The sequence below is a fragment of the Cervus elaphus genome, chromosome 8 (assembly GCF_910594005.1).
Source record: "Cervus elaphus chromosome 8, mCerEla1.1, whole genome shotgun sequence".
Classification (NCBI taxonomy): Eukaryota; Metazoa; Chordata; class Mammalia; order Artiodactyla; family Cervidae; genus Cervus; species Cervus elaphus.
Window position 1 is genome coordinate 36,766,411 of NC_057822.1, and position 17,447 is coordinate 36,783,857.

The 17,447-nt window shown below is 39.9% G+C and overlaps 1 protein-coding gene across 15 annotated transcripts in view; it reads right to left on the reverse strand.

Annotated features, from left to right (window-relative positions):
* Window positions 1-10,595, reverse strand: part of UNC80 (unc-80 homolog, NALCN channel complex subunit) — a 223,463-nt gene extending 212,868 nt beyond the window's left edge. For 6 of the 15 annotated variants that reach the window (XM_043910184.1, XM_043910183.1, XM_043910182.1 and 3 more), the window contains exons 1-4: window positions 10,082-10,595; window positions 9,112-9,160; window positions 5,624-5,780; window positions 4,281-4,582 (exon numbers count right to left, since the gene is read on the reverse strand). In XM_043910184.1, the coding sequence (XP_043766119.1) occupies window positions 4,281-4,582; window positions 5,624-5,780; window positions 9,112-9,160; window positions 10,082-10,173 (600 nt within the window). In that variant the 5' untranslated portion in view covers window positions 10,174-10,595. The remainder of the gene's footprint in view (window positions 1-4,280; window positions 4,583-5,623; window positions 5,781-9,111; window positions 9,161-10,081) is intronic. The other 9 variants (XM_043910186.1, XM_043910185.1, XM_043910194.1 and 6 more) reach the window with 2 other exon arrangements.
* Between the last annotated feature and the right edge of the window lie 6,852 nt (window positions 10,596-17,447).

The window sequence follows — 17,447 nt, forward strand, 5'->3', positions numbered from 1 at the left end:
CAAGGAAGAGATGATGAAAGCTTGGGTTATGGAGTAAATAGGGATAAAAAAAATTAGAAATATTTAGGAGACAAAATGTGTAGAACTCTGTGATTAGCAGAATGTGTAGGTAAGGATGAAGGAGTAATCAAAGGAAGCTCCCAGGTTTTGCATTTATGTGAATGGGTCCATCATCTGAAATACAGAACATCAGGACAAGAGCTCATTCCAGGGAAAATCTGAAATGTCTATCGATCATCTATTTGGAGAAACTAGTTGAAAAGGTCTAGAGGCCAGGAGAGAAGGCTAGTTTAGAAATATAAAATTAGATGACCTCAGCCTATCAGGACACAAATGGTAAATAAATGAAGCAGGAGAGGAAGTCTTCCAAAGAAAAGATACAGTGGAAAGTACAAAGGGCCTAGGTTGCATCTCTGGGGAACCCCAATGTTACAGAGGCAGGCAAAGAAGATGAGCTCTCAAAGGAGACAGCAGAAAGAGCCAGAGATGCAACAAAAACCGGCAGAGTGTGGTGTCTCCAGAGGAATGGAAATCTTCAAGAAGAAATGAAGGTTAGTTCAAATGCAGCTGAGGTTTAATGAATTGAAGACAGCAAAGTCAAGATTAAGTTCAATAGCCCAAGGCGGCTGATGACCCTGGTTAGACGAGTTCTAGCACAGAAACCAAGAAACAGTATAGCTTTGTAGAAAGTCAGATGGAATTGGATTTGAATCCCACCTTGCCTACTTAATGAGCTTGATTATCACCTCTCTGGACTTCAGTTTCCTCTTTGGTAAAATCTACCTTCCTGTGGGTGTTTGTAAAAATTAGAAATGATAGGTGAGAACTGTTACATACTAGAGGAAAGCAGGAGCAAGTGGAAGGGTTTGGGAAGGTGAGAAGAGGAAGCACAGGCTCATGCCTAGACTGGATTTCAGCCCTTCATGACTCCCAGAACACCATGTCCTATAAGAGCCTCAACCTACAACACTGTCTACGTGAGCATGCGGTGGGGACTTGAGGGAGACAAGACAAGGACTGGCAAGTGGGGCATCGCATGGAGCTTGATGGCACAATGTGTAGGCATACCAGTCTAGATGGCTGTTGGTTTCTGCCCCAGGAGCATGCAGATCGCTGGGGCTGGAAAGAAAAGGTGGCTTTTGGTCTTGATCTTTGGCTGGAGTTCTGAAGAGCAAATGCAATGGAAGAATAAGGAGGCCATTAATGGTGCTGATGAGGAGCAGTTGACATGGCTAGAGCACAGATATGGAAGGAAGATAGGGCCTGATAACTAGCAGGCAAATGAAAAATCTAGGTCAGTGGATCTCCATCCAGGGCAATTCTCACCCCTCCCCACTCCTTAGGGATATCTGGCAATGTCTAGAGTCATTTGTGTTTATAACAAATCAGAGGGAGGAGGTATTACTGCATCTAGTGGGTAGAAGCCAGAGATGCTACTAAACATCCTACAAAGCACAGGACAAAGAATTATCTGACCCCAAATGCCAATGGTGCCCCAACTGAGCAACTCCGATCAAGGGATTATACATTCCCCGCTGAAAAAAGCAAGCCCCTCACTCAGATTAAAAAAAAAAAGCCTTATAGGGAAATCTATTGATTCATTAATATTTTTATTCCCTATGGCATCTAGAAAAATGATAAAAACAATAGTGCTAGTAATAATAGCCAGCAATAATTGTTAGAATACAATACTATGTATTAATCACAGTGCCATGTTTTATAGGGATTGTTTTACCTCCTTATAAATACTCCAATCCCAGGCCAGAGATAAACTTGGGGACCTTGAGCCAGCTTTTCTCAACTATCTGTGTAGTCTCCCCTGAAAGAAGATCTGGCTACTTGTCTACTCATAATTCATAATGCTGATAGCTATAAAGTGCCAATGCTAAATACTATCATTTACTGATGCCTTTTTGTGCATCAGGTAAGCACTTTGTTTAATCCTCACAATACTCCATAAAATTATTCTCATGTTCAATTTATACTTGAAAAAACTGAGGCTTAAAGAAGTTAATTGTTCAATGTCCTTTCTATGTAGAATACAAAGCAGCAAGCACTGATTCTAACTCAGGACTGTTTCCAAAACTGACACTCTGCATGTTTCCAAATAAAATTATAGTCATTCTGGAGACTTCCAAATTTTTTAATCTAGATAATATTTCTTTACAAATAGATATGTTATTCTTTACAAATAGATATTTTTCTTACGGAGTTTTCTTTCTTGCCCTTTCTATTTAAGGGACTATGTGCCTATGCGTATTTGCTACTTTTAGCACCTGGATCAGCTTCTGATAGTAACTTGGGTTTATTCAGTGACAGTCATTAAATATTTATTGATTGTCTCATATATGCAGACACTATTCTAGACACATCAGACACCGCTGTGTGTCCTTTTGCTCAAGAACCTCGGGTTTGGTGGGGGTGATGGGTAAGAAACATGTAAACATGTTTACATGTAAAAACATGTGAAGAAACATAAAAAATAAATTCAGGTACTGATAAGTGCAAAGAAGGAAACAATGAAAAACGTAGATCATGTCCTAGTGGCACTTAAGTAGCCAAGGAAGTACTGCTGGGTTGGTAACAACTACACGGTGAGTAAATTGACGAGAAGAACATGACCATGAGAAAATCTAGGGGTGGAAGGTGGGAGTAAATGATTCAAATAGAAGGAAAAAACCAGCGCAAAGATCTGAAAGCAAAGACAACCTTCTTGGGTTTGAAGGTGAGCCTTTGTTGAGCCTGCAAGTTTCGGAACAAGAGAGAGGCCAGTGAGATTGAGAGAGATGAAGCCAGGCAGGTGGGCAGAATTCACGTCCTGCAGGTCTCATTGGCCAGGGAGACACTCTCAGTTAACGTTTCCATTAAGCGTAACCTTTATCAAACACTTTTAAAAATAGAAAGCGTAATGTTTTTAAAGCAGAAATTTAATTAAATCACATTTGATTTTTTTTTTTAAATAGTTTTGATAGACAACGTGGCCAGTGCATGTGAAGCACTTTCAGAGTCCACAGGTAATTTCAGTTCTAGTCCTATCAGCAATGGGACAGAACCAATCAAAAGTGAATTTTAACTGAAAATAAAATGGATGAAAAGCCTCTCTGGTCCATCCCCCCCATAATGGTTGTTAATGGTCTTACAACCACCTTCATATATATATGTGCTTAGTTGCTTAGTTGTGTCCGACTCTTTGCGACCCCATGGACTGCAGCCTACCAGGCTCCTCTTTCCATGGGGATTCTCCAGGCAAAAATACTGGAGTGGGTTGCCATTTCCTCCTCCATCATATATATATAATATATTGCAAAAATTAAACATTCATTAGGATCCTAATATCCTGTTAAAGAATAGTTGAGTGTATTAACTCCTTCTATGTCTTATCAGAGCACTCAGATGGAATGTTGCAATTTATTCATTCTCAGAAGTAACAAATAGTTCTTGATTTCTTTCCATGTACTTGACTTTTTTTCCCCATGTATTTTCACGTACTGTGTCTTCACATTTATTCACCCTGTGTTTAAATATCCAAAATTTTATGCAACGGAGGATCCAAGAGGTCAAGTGAAATCACCTACATCACACAGCTAGAAAGTGGTAGCACAGTGACTTCAGGTAATATTGTCTCTTTTAGATCCAAGGGGTACCTGTATATAACTGTATTTTAATACAATTTGTTTCCATGAACTACGTTTTCTATTTTATGCATTAAAAAATATTTTGAAAAGAAATTCATACATGGTACACCAAACTGTCAATAAGTCTGCAGCACATAAAAAGTAAAAGCTTCTGCTCTAGACCCTGCAATATGTTCTGGAAATACAAAAGAGACAGTGACTAGGTCTCCATGGGGAAGGTCAGAGGAAAAGCTTCATGGAAACGACGACACTGAAGTTTGAAGAACCACGGAGCAAAAGGAGGGCAGAGCTAACAGCAAGTGCATATTCAGGGAATGGTTCACTGGCTCCCAGAACTGGATCATGGGGTGGGCAGTAGGGATTGGCAGTGGTCAGTTGAGAGGACTTAAGCTCCAGATCATGGTTGACTTTACATGTCATATTTAATATGTTGGGCATTATCAAGGGGTAGATGGAGACCTATCAAGGATTTTTAAGTAGGAGAATCATGGTTTTGAAATAATGGTTAATATCTTAATATAGAAACAAAGCTCTCTTCCTATAAGCTCATACAAAGACATGGGCACACAAATATGGAAATATCATCTGAAGCCCACCCTCACCTGACCTCTAGTCTCCCTTAACCCTAATCAGCTTTCTGCTTACCTTGATCCTGTGTACCAGAGGAGCAAACAGAAACACAAAGAGCTCCACAGTAGCCATGGAGTTCTGGAAAATCTTCCTTCGGTTGTTTTCTTCCTCATCATTGGAGGTGCTTTGGCAAGGTTGCCCTGGAGAACCCTGGTTTTCAACCTGGTGGATGAAAGCACTGCTGCTGCCACCCCAGCTGGAACCTCGGTCTGTGCCCCCAAAACGCTCACTGTTGCAGTCCTGTGGGGCCTCCAGGAGCATCCAATGCAGGGTATGAAGGAGCTTTGTCTCAGCAACACCCAGTTTATCCTGGTGTCCTGCATAGCACAACCACACAGTCAGGTTAAGGCAGACTCTGTGACCAGGACAATGATGTCAGCCTTGCATCTGGGAAGAACATCCTTGCTTTAAGGTTCTGTGGCTTGATTTCCTGGGAGACACTAGCATTTCTCTGTACCACTTACAGCCACTGTGAGAAGGGTCCATTCTTGTTTGGGGACTTTCTAACTGGCTGCAGTCTTTATAGAATGATATGTTGCCACAGGGAAAGAAACTGCATGCCTCATGTCTCTTCAGCCAGATACCCACATATATTTCCAAATAAAGAGTACAATGGTTAAGACTATTGGTTCTGAAGATAGCTACTCCATTTTGCATGCATGTATGCTCATTATTCCCAATCTAGGGATCAAACCCATGTCTTCTGAGTCTCCTGCATTGCAGGTAGATTCTTTATCTACTGAGCCACCTGGGAAGGCCTGATGTGATTAGGAAATGCCCCTCTATAAAGGGAACACTTGAGTAAAGAGCCACATAAGGGAAAGGAACCAGATGGAGAAGAGCTTGGGATAGATGGGATAGATATTTCCCACATAATGCTATGTGGGAAAAGCAATCTACAAAATAATCTAAGCAAGAAAAATAACACGTATGTGCAGGCATGCATGCATACACACATTACTACAAAGTTGGGAAAAGATCTGGAGGGGAGCACGCCAAATTCATGAAGGTGGTTGCTTTAGACATTCGGAGGACTAAAGGACAACTCTGGTTAGAACTCATCTTGAAGAGGCAAGAGTCCTTAGTTTCTCTATAATATTCTAATGTTCAAAAGGAGAAAATATTCACAGTTTACCTGCAAAATTAAAAAATTTTTCAAAAGAGAGCTAGTTCCCTCATTGGCAAAATGGAGATAACAGTGATATGAAACTAAGGGAGATTTTGTGAGAATTAAATGAGAATGTGTGCCAAGTGCCTGGGAAAGTAGTAATACAGGTTGCTATTGTGGGTGTTATTATGAGCGTTACCGTGAATGAGGACAATGGTGTGTTCTGGAGAAGAAATGCAGGTGCACCAACCTAGCTTGTTCCTGTTGGACAGCAGGGTTGCAGTGCAGTGGAGGACATGAGGCAAAGCAGCTTGCACCAGCTCCCATCTGGAAATGCTCTGGATGGCTTCAGAGAGGGCTGGAGAGAGGCCATGCAGCTTGTTTTCTACTAACACTCTTTCAAAGGACTGTAGACACACACACAAAAAAGATTAAAATAAGAAATTAGAGATTCAGATGGGTGGAAAAATAGACAAGGTATTGTATAACCTAAAAGTTGCAAATCACTAGTCCAAATTCTTTAGAGAGCACTCACAATGCATTTCATTGTAAATGTTGACTTGAAATGAGTCAACGATAATTTCCTATTATCTACCCATTTTCAAACAGGCTTCCCAGTTGGCCTGCATGCTAAGTCGCTTCAGTTATGTCCGATTCTTTGCGACCCTATGGACTATAGCCCACCAGGCTCCTCAGTCCATGGGGTTCTCCAGGCAAGAATACAGGAGTGGGTTGCCACTTCCTACTCCAGGGGATCTTCCCAACCCAGGGATGGAACCCACTTCTCATATCTCCTGCACTGGTAAGCAGACTCTTTTACCCGTAGCGCCGCCTGGCCCCAAGTAGCGCTAGTGGTAAAGAACTCGCCTGCCAATGCAGGAGTCAGAGATGGAGGTTTGATCCCTGGATCAACAAGATCCCCTGGAGAAGAAAATGAAAAACCACTTCTGTATTCTTGCCTGGAAAAATCCCATGGACAAAGGAGACTGGCGGGGCTCCATGGGGTTGCAAAGAATTGGACACGACTGAGTACACCATTTTTAAGTTTTTGATCCAAAGTATATGGCCAGAATTATTAAATGATTTTTATTTCACTAAAATAAGCTCCCATCAAAAAGAGTACACCACATTTAACTGTATGAAGTGTTTAGAAGTAGTATTTTATAAAATGTGGTTGGATCGTCTAAAGGAGCTATCACTGCTGCAGACCAAGGTGAGATGTCTTTTGTAAAAGTATCTAGAGGGACAGAATTTTTGTGAACATGCAACAAATGTTAAATAAGATAGACCTCTTACAAGAGATCTGATTTTGGAGTCCCTGAATTACTCCATGTGCCTAGCAATGACCTGGCATAGGACACCCCTTATATAATGCCTGGAACCATAAGATAGTTAATTACCTATTGAATAAATAAAGAAAAGGAGGGAGAGAATAAGGGAGGGAGAGAGGAGGAAAATAAGCCATTTTCTTGCTTTGTTGGTTTATTAAATCTTCCGTCCTGGTCAAGGATGCAGTACTTTCAGCAAGCAAAGCACTTACCCCTCCCCCAGAACAAGTTTGACCTATTGAGTTGTTTTTTTCTTTTTGAAGGTGGAGGAAGATATTATTGTAGGGTGTTGGGGAAAGTGTAGTTGCCAAATATTAGAATAAACTTAATAAACACTTGACTTGTATGAACAGAACTTGATTGCTACTTGATGTCCCAAATGGTCTAGTGAATTGTGTTCTCCACAATCATGATACCAGTCCCAAGGGCTCAAGCTGTATTATTGGAATTATTAGGATATACAAGAAAAATATGACTTAATACAGAGATTCTTCAAAGAAAGCTATTTCAATTTGACTCAAGAAAGAAAACAAATTCACTTTCATAATGAAAGGCATGCTGGGGTTTGGTAAGGAGTTTGATCAGAGATGTAGTCTCTGGGGTTTTCTTAAAGAAACTAGATAAAGGCAGATCCAAACACTTTAAAATTCCTCAGCCCTTGGTTCCTAACTATTCATTAAGTAAAGGGTGTGTATGTTAGACATTAAAGATAATAAAGATTTATACAGTCTTGATGAATGCACTTTTAGAGAATGAGTTATATACCTTATAACCACAGGAAGCTTTAGATACTTACTGTCATTTTCTTCTTAAATATTACTAATATAACTTTTTGTCATTTTAAACCAGGGAAATTGTTTTCTATACTTATATCACTGTCTATCTGCAGCTATGAATGTGACTTAGTTACTCGATATTATGTGACTACATTAAAATGTCAGACATATCTTTGCCAAGAAGAGAGAAAAGTCAGGGTTATTTTAAGCTAGTATAACTGTAAGCTTGGTTTGAGGAAGACGCAGAGATTTAAGTGTCAAATTACTTTAACCTGAGCTTAGTACAATAAATTCCATTAAAAAGTTAGATATAAAAAGTATATGTGACAATTGTGAAGAGCAGGAAATGCAAAAAAATAAATTCCTAGTTGACTGTGTTTTGTGCATATATGTGTGTGTATGTGGGGTGTTTAATTTTCCAGTTGGCTTCTGTAATAGTTTGTGGCCTTAACACATTTCAGAGCTCCTTACTAGAAGGTCATCTATTCTCTGTCTGGTTATTTGCAAATATCATGTCAATATCCAAATGAGTAGGTTTCTACTTTTAGGCTATAATATATACAACTTGGGGCTTCCCCAGTAGCCCAGATGGTAAAGAATCTGCCTGGAATGCAGGAGACCCCAGTTTGATTCCTGGAGAAAGGATAGGCTACTCACTCCATTATTCTTGCCTGTAGGATTCCATGGACAGAGAAACCTGGCAGGCTACAGCTCATGGAGTTGCAAAGAGTCAGACATAACTGAGTGACTTTCACTTTCACATACAATGTAAATACCTTTATGTGAGCTCCAATTTTTAATGAAGTCTGTAAAAATCCCATTTTAATTTTGCTTCACAGTTTATTATCTTGTCTTCAACTTGTAAAAAGACAATTTTTAAGTCATGAGATTTCCTTAGAATGTCAGGACAAGTGCACTCTATTTTGCATAAATATTCATAGCATTATTTTCATAATTATTTCATATCATCCACTTTGGAGTTGCACAAAAAATGGAAGACATAAAAGTTCAATATTGCATATTACTTTTGAGTAGTTCATAGGCTTGCATTTTATGAGCTTCCACTACATAAAATAACGTCTTGTTGATTTGATGACATTTCTCAATTTTGCTGATTAAGGACTTGACTGTTATGACTTGCCCTCCGTCTCCTGATTCTCTGTTACCTCCCCACTCTCTCTTCCGCTCCACTCCTCCCCATTCAGGGCCTTTAGACTCACTTTCCCTCTGCTCTTCTCTCAGCTGTTCCTCAGTACCTTCCTTCAAACCTTTGTCCAAGGGTCACATAAGCAGGCAAGCCTTATCTATCCACTGCTTCTAACATGAAAACTTCACCCTAGTGCTCTATAATTTCCTTTCTTGCTTAAATTTTCTCCATAGTATATACCACCATTTGGCTGGCTATCTATTTTGTTCATTTATGAGGGTTCCATCCCCCTCCCAGTAGAATACAAACCCTTTATTTGTTTTGATTATTGCTCCATCTCATCATCTAGAAGTGTGTCTGGCACATAGTAGGTACTCGGTAATGTTCGCTGAGTGAATTAACATGTATAGTCAGTACATGTAACATCATTCTTTCAAATTACCACTTGATATGTGGAAATACTCATTAAATGATGAATATCACATACCACACAAGAGGCTTCATACTGCTTTCCCAATTTAGGCCTCAAAAATGCACTGAAAAATTAAGAAAGATAATTATTATAAACACAGGCAAAATTATTATTAGAGCATCCTTATGACATTTTTCAACAGATAAGACGTGCAAAAGTCAAATTTCATGCCTCCCTATGCCTTGTTAATGAGCAGGTGTTAAACAGCTGACATTTGCTTTTTTATGTGCAATTACATATACGAAAAAGGTCTGAATTTCTACATTTTCTGTATCAACTCTTATTCTGAAGACTTTTTATCTAATTGGATCCTAAATTGCCAGTGGTCAGAAGTATTGCATTACTCATATGTACAGTCATACTCAAAACTGAAGAATGAACCCAGCTTGTGGGTTATGATTTTCAGAATCTAATTTCTTATCTGACAAATCTCTAACAATAATAATAATAATGGAAACCTTGTTTCCTGTTTATTGGAATAGGTTACAGGTTTTTGTTTTTTTTTTTTCTGGAAAAAGAAAATTCTTATAAAAAATGAGTCTTCTCAGAGGCTTTAACCAGGAAGATTACACTAGCTGGATCCGAGCAAAAATGGTTAACAAGTGGGCATAGCAGATATTCGACAAGCAGGAGCTGGAAAAACAACAGGTCAACGGGCTGGAATTACAGCAGGAGACGGAGGGGGAATTGGACACAGGAGCACAACCAGTCATAATTATCTCCCCTAATTCCCCGCCCCCTCCTCCTAGGTTCTCTGCCCTCTCGCCCCCTAAATAACGTATATTGCCAATCTGCTTGTCGTCAAACTTCACTGAAATATTTTTTTAAATGCGTGTTTTTAAGCGGGTTTGGAGGGCTTGCTTTCCAGCCCCAGAGAGGGAGCTGCAAGCTGTGGCGCGGCCTCAGCAGCAGCGACCACAACCCCAGCGGCCCCAGGAGCGCCCCCAGCCCTGGGCGCCCGCGGTGCGCCCTCTGCGCCCCTCACCTGGTTTGCCGCCACAGGAAGGTCTGGATGGGCAAGGGGATACCACGGCCGCCGTCTTGCTCCTGGCCCTCGGAGCTCTTCCTCTTCACCATGATGGTGGCTCCTGGGAGTCCTACTGCAGGACTCAGCGCTGGCTCCTCGCTAGCCGCTGCCCCCGCCTCTTCCTCCCTCTGCTCTCCCCAACTCTCATCCCCTCCTTCCCCGAGGCAGAGCAGACTCTCTCCGCCCTGATCCCCCGTCCCTCTCCCCTTCCCCCGCCCCTCCTCGAGCGCGGAACATGGCTGCAGGAGGAGGGGAGGGCTGGAGGAGCCGCGGAGCGAGGAGGGGGGCGCTCGGAGGAGCAGTCCGCCTCGCCGCCCCCGCGCCCGCTCCTTGCTTTCAGCACCTCCCACTGTGGACAGCGGCCCGCGCCGGACGCACGGGCGGGAGACCAGTGCAGGGGTCAGGTTGAGCAGTCTTGGGATGGCCAAAAGGGTCCAAACTCCGCATCGCACGCAGGTCCCCTGCGTGGCCTCCTTAGCCCCCAGATTTCGGCTTCCTCCCTTCGGAACTGCACCCTAGGAGTGTCCCCTGTCCTGCCTCCCAACCTTGGCATCTGAAGAACTGTCAAGGTCTAGGGAGGAGGAGCTTTGGGAAACCGCAGAGCAGTCACTAACCCTGGCATCATTCACACCTCTAGCAAGGAGGTCAGGAGTCCACCCTTGGGGTTTAGCAGAAGGAGCACATGAAAATTATTAGAAGTGTAAACCAGAAAGGAAGCAAGCTTGGCAAAGCAGAGAAAGCTTGAAAGTTCTCTGATGGGAGAATTTATTGTAAAATGGTAACCACAAGAAAGTAACCATGCTTGTTTTGCCAAAGCAGAAATATTGCCAAACCAGCAAGTTGTGGGTATCAATTATTACAACTAGAGAAAGAACATTTGAATCATGCTGTTAGAAAATGTGGTTTATTGTTTATAGTTCCTTAGTGAACTTGGGTGACTGTCTCATTGATAACTGCCATTTTACTTAAGTTGTCATAGTCAAAGCCCTATACAACAGTTTATAAGTGATTGTTAGATGTTTTATCTGGTAGTAAAACAAGTAGGGATGGGGCCAAGTGAAGCAGTTTGAGTGAAAAATTCATTGCTGTGGATTCAAATATTTGCAAGCGAACACAGCCGCACACCATTTTGAACAAAGATATTGGTGTGACCCAAGAAATGGAGAATCAGAAACCCCAGAGCCTTATCTCAACAGATAGAAATAGTTTCTGTTAACCACATTTGTGTCTACTCCATATAGAGAGAACTATAGTGTATTTATTGGTATTTTCAGTCAGAGAAATAATGTCTTCATTTAATTTGTTGAACTTTTTTTTTAACCACCATTGGACAAATAATTTTATAATTAGTATCAGCAGCTCTGTCAGGAGGGAAAAGATAGCAATGATGTTTTATAACATCAATGAGTAATTTCATTTCTTAGAATTATAATCATGCTTTTTTCAATAATTCATAAATACTTTCCATTGCTTAAGTCAAGTGCATGTGTGCCCAGTTGTGTCCTACTCTTTGCAACTCCATAGACTGTAGCCCGCCAGGCTCCTCTGTCCCATGGAATTTTCCAGGCAAGAATACTGGAGTGGGTTGCCATTTCCTCCTCCAGGGGCTCTTACTGACCCAGGGGTCAAACCTGAGTCTCCTGCATCTCCTGTATTAGCAGGTGGATTTTTTACCACTGAGCCACTTGGAGCTAGGACAAACAAAGGAAACTTAGAGATAATCTACCTCTACTTCCAAATTTTACTGATAAGGGTGATGAGACCTAGAGTTACAAAGTGATTTCCTAGCTGGCTAATGGTAGATCCCAAAGGAGACGGGATCTTCATGATTCTTGACACAGAACTTTTTTTTTTTTATAGTTCTGTGCTTAGTCGCTCAGTTGTGTCCGACTCTTTGCACCCCATGGACTGTAGCCCGCCAGGCTCCTCTGTCCATGGGTATTCTCCAGGCAAGAATACTGGAGAGGGTTGCCATGCTCTCCTCCAGGTTTCTTTTATAGGCTAGATGGTAAATAGGTTTTCTTTCTTGTGTCAACTCAGATCAATTGGTAAGGCCTTTCTGTTGCAAAAGACTCTGAATTTAAGGCAGGTACTTTAAGACAAAACTACTATTATTGATTAGTGCTGTCTGCTTTGTGAACAGCATGGGGGAAATAACAAATGTTTGTTATGTCTTCTCAAAACTTCTTTATACACAATCCTTGAGGCTAAACTTTCAATATTTCTTCTGATTTGCTTGTAGCCGCCATCACTCACAATGTTACTTAGGCTGTCAAAGGTTTTCTACTCTAAGAGAGGTAATATGTCTCAGTGGGCCAAATTTAGATTTGATCACTAGGAAATATGTTAAGTCTCAGTGTTGGGATCTTCACTGAATTTTCTTGAATTGTTTCTCAATTTCTCATGTTGCTAAATGTCTCTGGCTTCTATGTTATTACCACATGGCCTGTCTGACTAGGATCTCAAAGCTGCCAGGGCAGGACTAAAGCTCTGAGTACATGTTAACTCCAGTTTTGCTCCTCTTGAAGACACCTTTTAATATGAATCTTGAAATAAAGAAAAATAGATTCTAAATAGTTTATTCATATTTACTGAGTCTGTCTCATACACCAAGCACTAATCTATATAGATTCCTGGCCATAAGAAATTCACAGTATTGAAGGGAAGACAGGCAAAGAAGAGTGTTCAATTGGAGACATGATACACATTCAATTATAAACAAAGGGACAAGACAAAATATAGGCAGGAATCAGATGGAGAAAGGTTATGTACAGCAGGATATAACATTTGGTTAGGATAGGAAGACTTTAATAAGGCAGTAAAGACTTCATATCCATTTAAAAATGACTGATATGACTAGAATGGAGAGCTTATTTGAAATAGGCAAGATTGCATGTGGGCATCTAAGTCTGAAGATTAGGAAAATATCCTGTGAGATCCCGAACTAAGGACATGACAGTAGAGCTAGAGATAAGGAGGCGGTGGACTTGCAGAGGCGGAATAGATAGGACTTGATAACAAAGTGAGCATGGAGAAAGAAAAATACCACAGTAGTTAAAAGCTTAGGAGCTTAGCCAAAAAAGTTTTGACTATAACCCTGCCTTGTTTAGTTATAATGCCCTGGGGAAGGTTCTTCACTAAGGTTTTCAATTAATAGTACTTTCTCCATAGAGATGTTGTGAAATTAACGTTAACACTTGTAAAGAATTTAAGAGAGTCCCTGAACTATACTAAGCTTTCAGTAAATATCAACCGAAACTCTACATTTTCTATTTTGAGCAACTGAGTAATGATGATCTCATTCAAAGAGAGAAAAGTTGGCAAGGAGAATCATGTTCTTATTTTATGAGTGTGTGTGGGAGCATTAATGAATTTTCCTTGAGTATCTATTGGAAATTCCAATGGATATCATGAAGAGGCAGCTGGAACTATGGATATAGAGCTCAGAAAAGTTAACAGGGTAGGATAAATTGATTAACATGATAGAAAAGGTAATTGAAACCATGGAAATATCAATAGGTAAAGTAATTCAGGTGACTGCACAGAATGAGAAAAAAAAGATACGAATTTGGAAGTATAGGGGACATCAACTTTAGTTTTTTGTCACAAAAGATGTTTCTGAGAGGTGACATCATAGGGTAGGGTGGGCAAAATTCTAGATAGCCCCCAAGATTCCTGCCCCCTGGTAAATGTCTTCTTCAAGTTTTTCATTAAAAAACATACTATCTTAGGTGCTGCGGTGAAACAATTTACATACTCTTAAAATTAAAAAAAAATATTGATAGGCTTTATTTCTTAGAGAAGTTTTGGTTTAAAGAAGAATTTGCACCCAAGGTGTAGAGAGTTCTCATCTATCCTGTCTTTTCCAGCCCACAGTTTCTCTTGCATTGATGTGTTACATTTGTTTTATTGATAAGCCAATTTGATAGGTTATTATTAACTGAATTGACAGTTTACATTAAAATTCATTCTTTATGCTGTAGAGTTGCATAGGTTTTTCCAAATAATGTCATCTATCCATCACTATGATGTACAGAGTAGTTTCCTGCTTTAAAAATTCTCTCTGCTCCACCTTTCCCACTCATTCTTTCCCATGCCTCCCCAGCCTCTGGCAGCAACTAACCTTTTCACTGTCTCTATAGTTTTACCTTTCCTAGAATGTCTTATAGTTGGAATAAAATAGTGTGTAGTTTTTTCAGATTGGCTTCTTTCACTTAGTATTTAAGTTTCCTCCTTGTCTTTTTGTAACTTGATAGTTCATTTCTTTTCATGGCTAAATAAATTTCATTTATATGGAGGTACCACTGTTTGTTTATCCTTCTTTTTTTTTTTTTTTTTTCGCCACACCGAACAGCTTGTACGATCTTAGTTCCTCAACCAGGGATCGTACCTGGGCCTTGGCAGTAAAAGTGTGGAGTCCTAAGCACTGGACCATCAGGGAATTCCCCATCTACTCATCTACTGAAGGAACACCTTGGCTGCTTCCCATCCTTGGCAATTATGAATAAAGACGTCATACACATTATGTGTGCAGGTTTTTGATAGATGTAAGTTTTCAACTCATTTGGTAAAATTCCCTGGAGTGTAATTGTTGGACTATATTTTAAGACTGATTATCTTTGTAGGAAACTGTCAAACTGTCATTCAAATTGTCTGTACCATGGAAATTTTTTAAATAAGAGATTCGGATATGCTTATGGGCCAAAATTAAAGGGTCATTTTAGAAGGAAATGCTGGGTATATTTGAGAAAGAGTAATTAACAAAGCATCTGAAGCATCTGAAGCAAAGTTCTGGACTCATCATTCTTCGGTGGAAGAGTAATTCCTAAGAAAGGAGATTAAAAGGAAGAATGGTAGAGGCTAAGTTAGAAGGAAAAGGGGAAGAATGAGAATATGAGAGATCTCAGTCTTGATGGCCTATGTAAAGCTGTGAAGTAATCAATTAGGTCCTTTTTAAAGAATGATATTTAATAGAAAAAGCTGGATATCTTTCAGAAAAATATTAATAGCAGACTTGTTATATGTCATTGAGTACTTGTTATATGTCCAGGTTTGTCTTAAGATTATCAATTAATTGATCCAAAAAACCAACAAGAGAAAAATGAGATATAGAAAGGTTACATAACCTGCCTGAGGTTACACAGTAAAAGTGCTAATAGAAACTGTGAAGTCTGGCTTCAAAGTTATCCTGTAACTTTCTATTACAGTATTGAGTATTGTGAAGTTGTGAGGGTTTGGAAGAAGTGCTATGAATTATGCAAGTGAGAGCTGCTTAAGGACGTGTGAAAGAACCCTGCTAATCGTTCTTAGAAGAAGAGCTAATGGTCCTTTCCATTCCCAAATCCTCTTAAGGTAATGAGTCATATGGAGGTGGAAAAAAATCTATAATAAGCACTGTAAAGTTCTGTTTTCAAAATAACATTTTAGTGGAGAATTAAGATTACCATGATGGTTTACTTCTCATACCTCATTGAAAACCTCCAAACATTTTTTTGCCTTTGGGTAAGAGATCTGCCCTCCCTGCATGGTTTTCTCTACCTTGCTTTCTTTAATACATTTCTTTTATTCAGAGGAGGAAACCAAAGAACTAAGTTAATTTGATTAATCATACTACTGAAATTAACAAACTACTCCATGATAATCACTTCTTATATTATCATCTCACTGTGTAAGACACTGAATTGAATGTGGAGCTTTCCCAAAGATGGTACCCAGTGATAGAGTGACTTTGGGTCAGAAGAAGAATCTGGCTATAGGGCTTTAGGAAACATGTGAGAGGAAATTGCAAAAAGATCCAGACAGATGTAACCAAATGTAAGTCAGGCTTGAAGGTTATCCTCTCTTTTAAATGGAAGGGCGAATATTGGCCAAGTGCCAAGTTGTCAGATGAGTGTATAAATAAACATTCTTTGCAAATAAACTGAGCAGAGAAGAACAGTCTGGATTTTGGAAAATATTGCTTTAGTAAGCAGAATCCAGAATGCTGTGTAAGTATCTGAGAGTTAGTAGTAATATAAGCACTCATAGTAATTAATAAAAACAGTTTTGGCAAGAGCCTGCTGTTACTCTGCAGCAACGCACTAGAATTTTAAGATGAGGCATGATTGCTGTCATCGTGTGTCTACCAGTCAAAGTGTACAATGAATACATTCGCTGCAGTTTTGGAATTTGAGGGGAGAGACCACGCTTACTTTAAGCTCACACTCATTATGCAGGAATGGATATAGCCCAGGTGTCTTGGGCACCATTAGCCCAAATAGCTGCTGTCTCTAAGGAGAGCAGTCCCAGTGGTCCTTCAGCGAGCAGAGCAAAGCTCCAAAGCCCAAGTTCATACTTTTCTGAGCTCCTTACTCTGGGTTGCAAGGTTCTCCATGACTGACCTCATGACATCCAACTCTTACCAGTCCACTTTGCCCTAGGTATACTAGCCCTTCAGGAATCTTTTACCACTGGTCTGTTTTCTTCCATATCTTTACAAGGCTGGCACCTTTTCACTACTGAGGTCTCAGTCCAAGTATAACCTCATCATTTAAGACTATTGATTAACCTGCCTGAAATTGTCATCCCTATCCTGTTCTAGAAAGCTATTATTTTCCCCTGTTTTTTTGCTTCATAAAATTTATCATTCTCTGAATGTTGTATCTATGTTTTAAGGTTTGTCTGTTTCATCTACAGGATAGCAAGTGAATCTCTAAGATATTCAGGGATAAATCTAACAAAAGTAGTTGATGCCATTGTGGAAAAGATACCATAAATTGTTCAGAGGCATAGAGACTGGCAAAAATACCATGTTCCTAGGTAGGGAGAGTCATTTTTAAATGATATTTTGTTATTTTTTAAAAAATGAGCTATCAAGCTATGGAAAGACATAGAGGAGCTTAAACACATATTACTAACTGAAAGAAGCCAATGTGAAAGGTGATAAACTGTATGACCTCAACTATTTGTCATTCTCTGTGGAGACAGTAAAAATATCAGCTGCTGCCAGAGGTTGGTGAGGGAGGGGAGACAGATGGGCAGAACAAAGAGGATTGTTCAGACTGTGAAAATACTCCATACGCTATTATGATGACGGATACATGTCATTATATATTTATCCAGAACCATAGAATGTGTGACATCAAGAGTGAACTGTAAGGTAAACTATGGATTTGGGGTGATTATAATGTGTCAGTGTCGGCTCATTAATTTAACAGATATCCCACTCTAGTAGGGTATGGGGGATACAGATAATAGGAAAAGCTATGTAGGTTTGGGGGCAGTGGGAAAATGAGAAATCTCTCAACTTTGTTGTAAATCTAAAACTGCCCTAAAAATAAAGTCT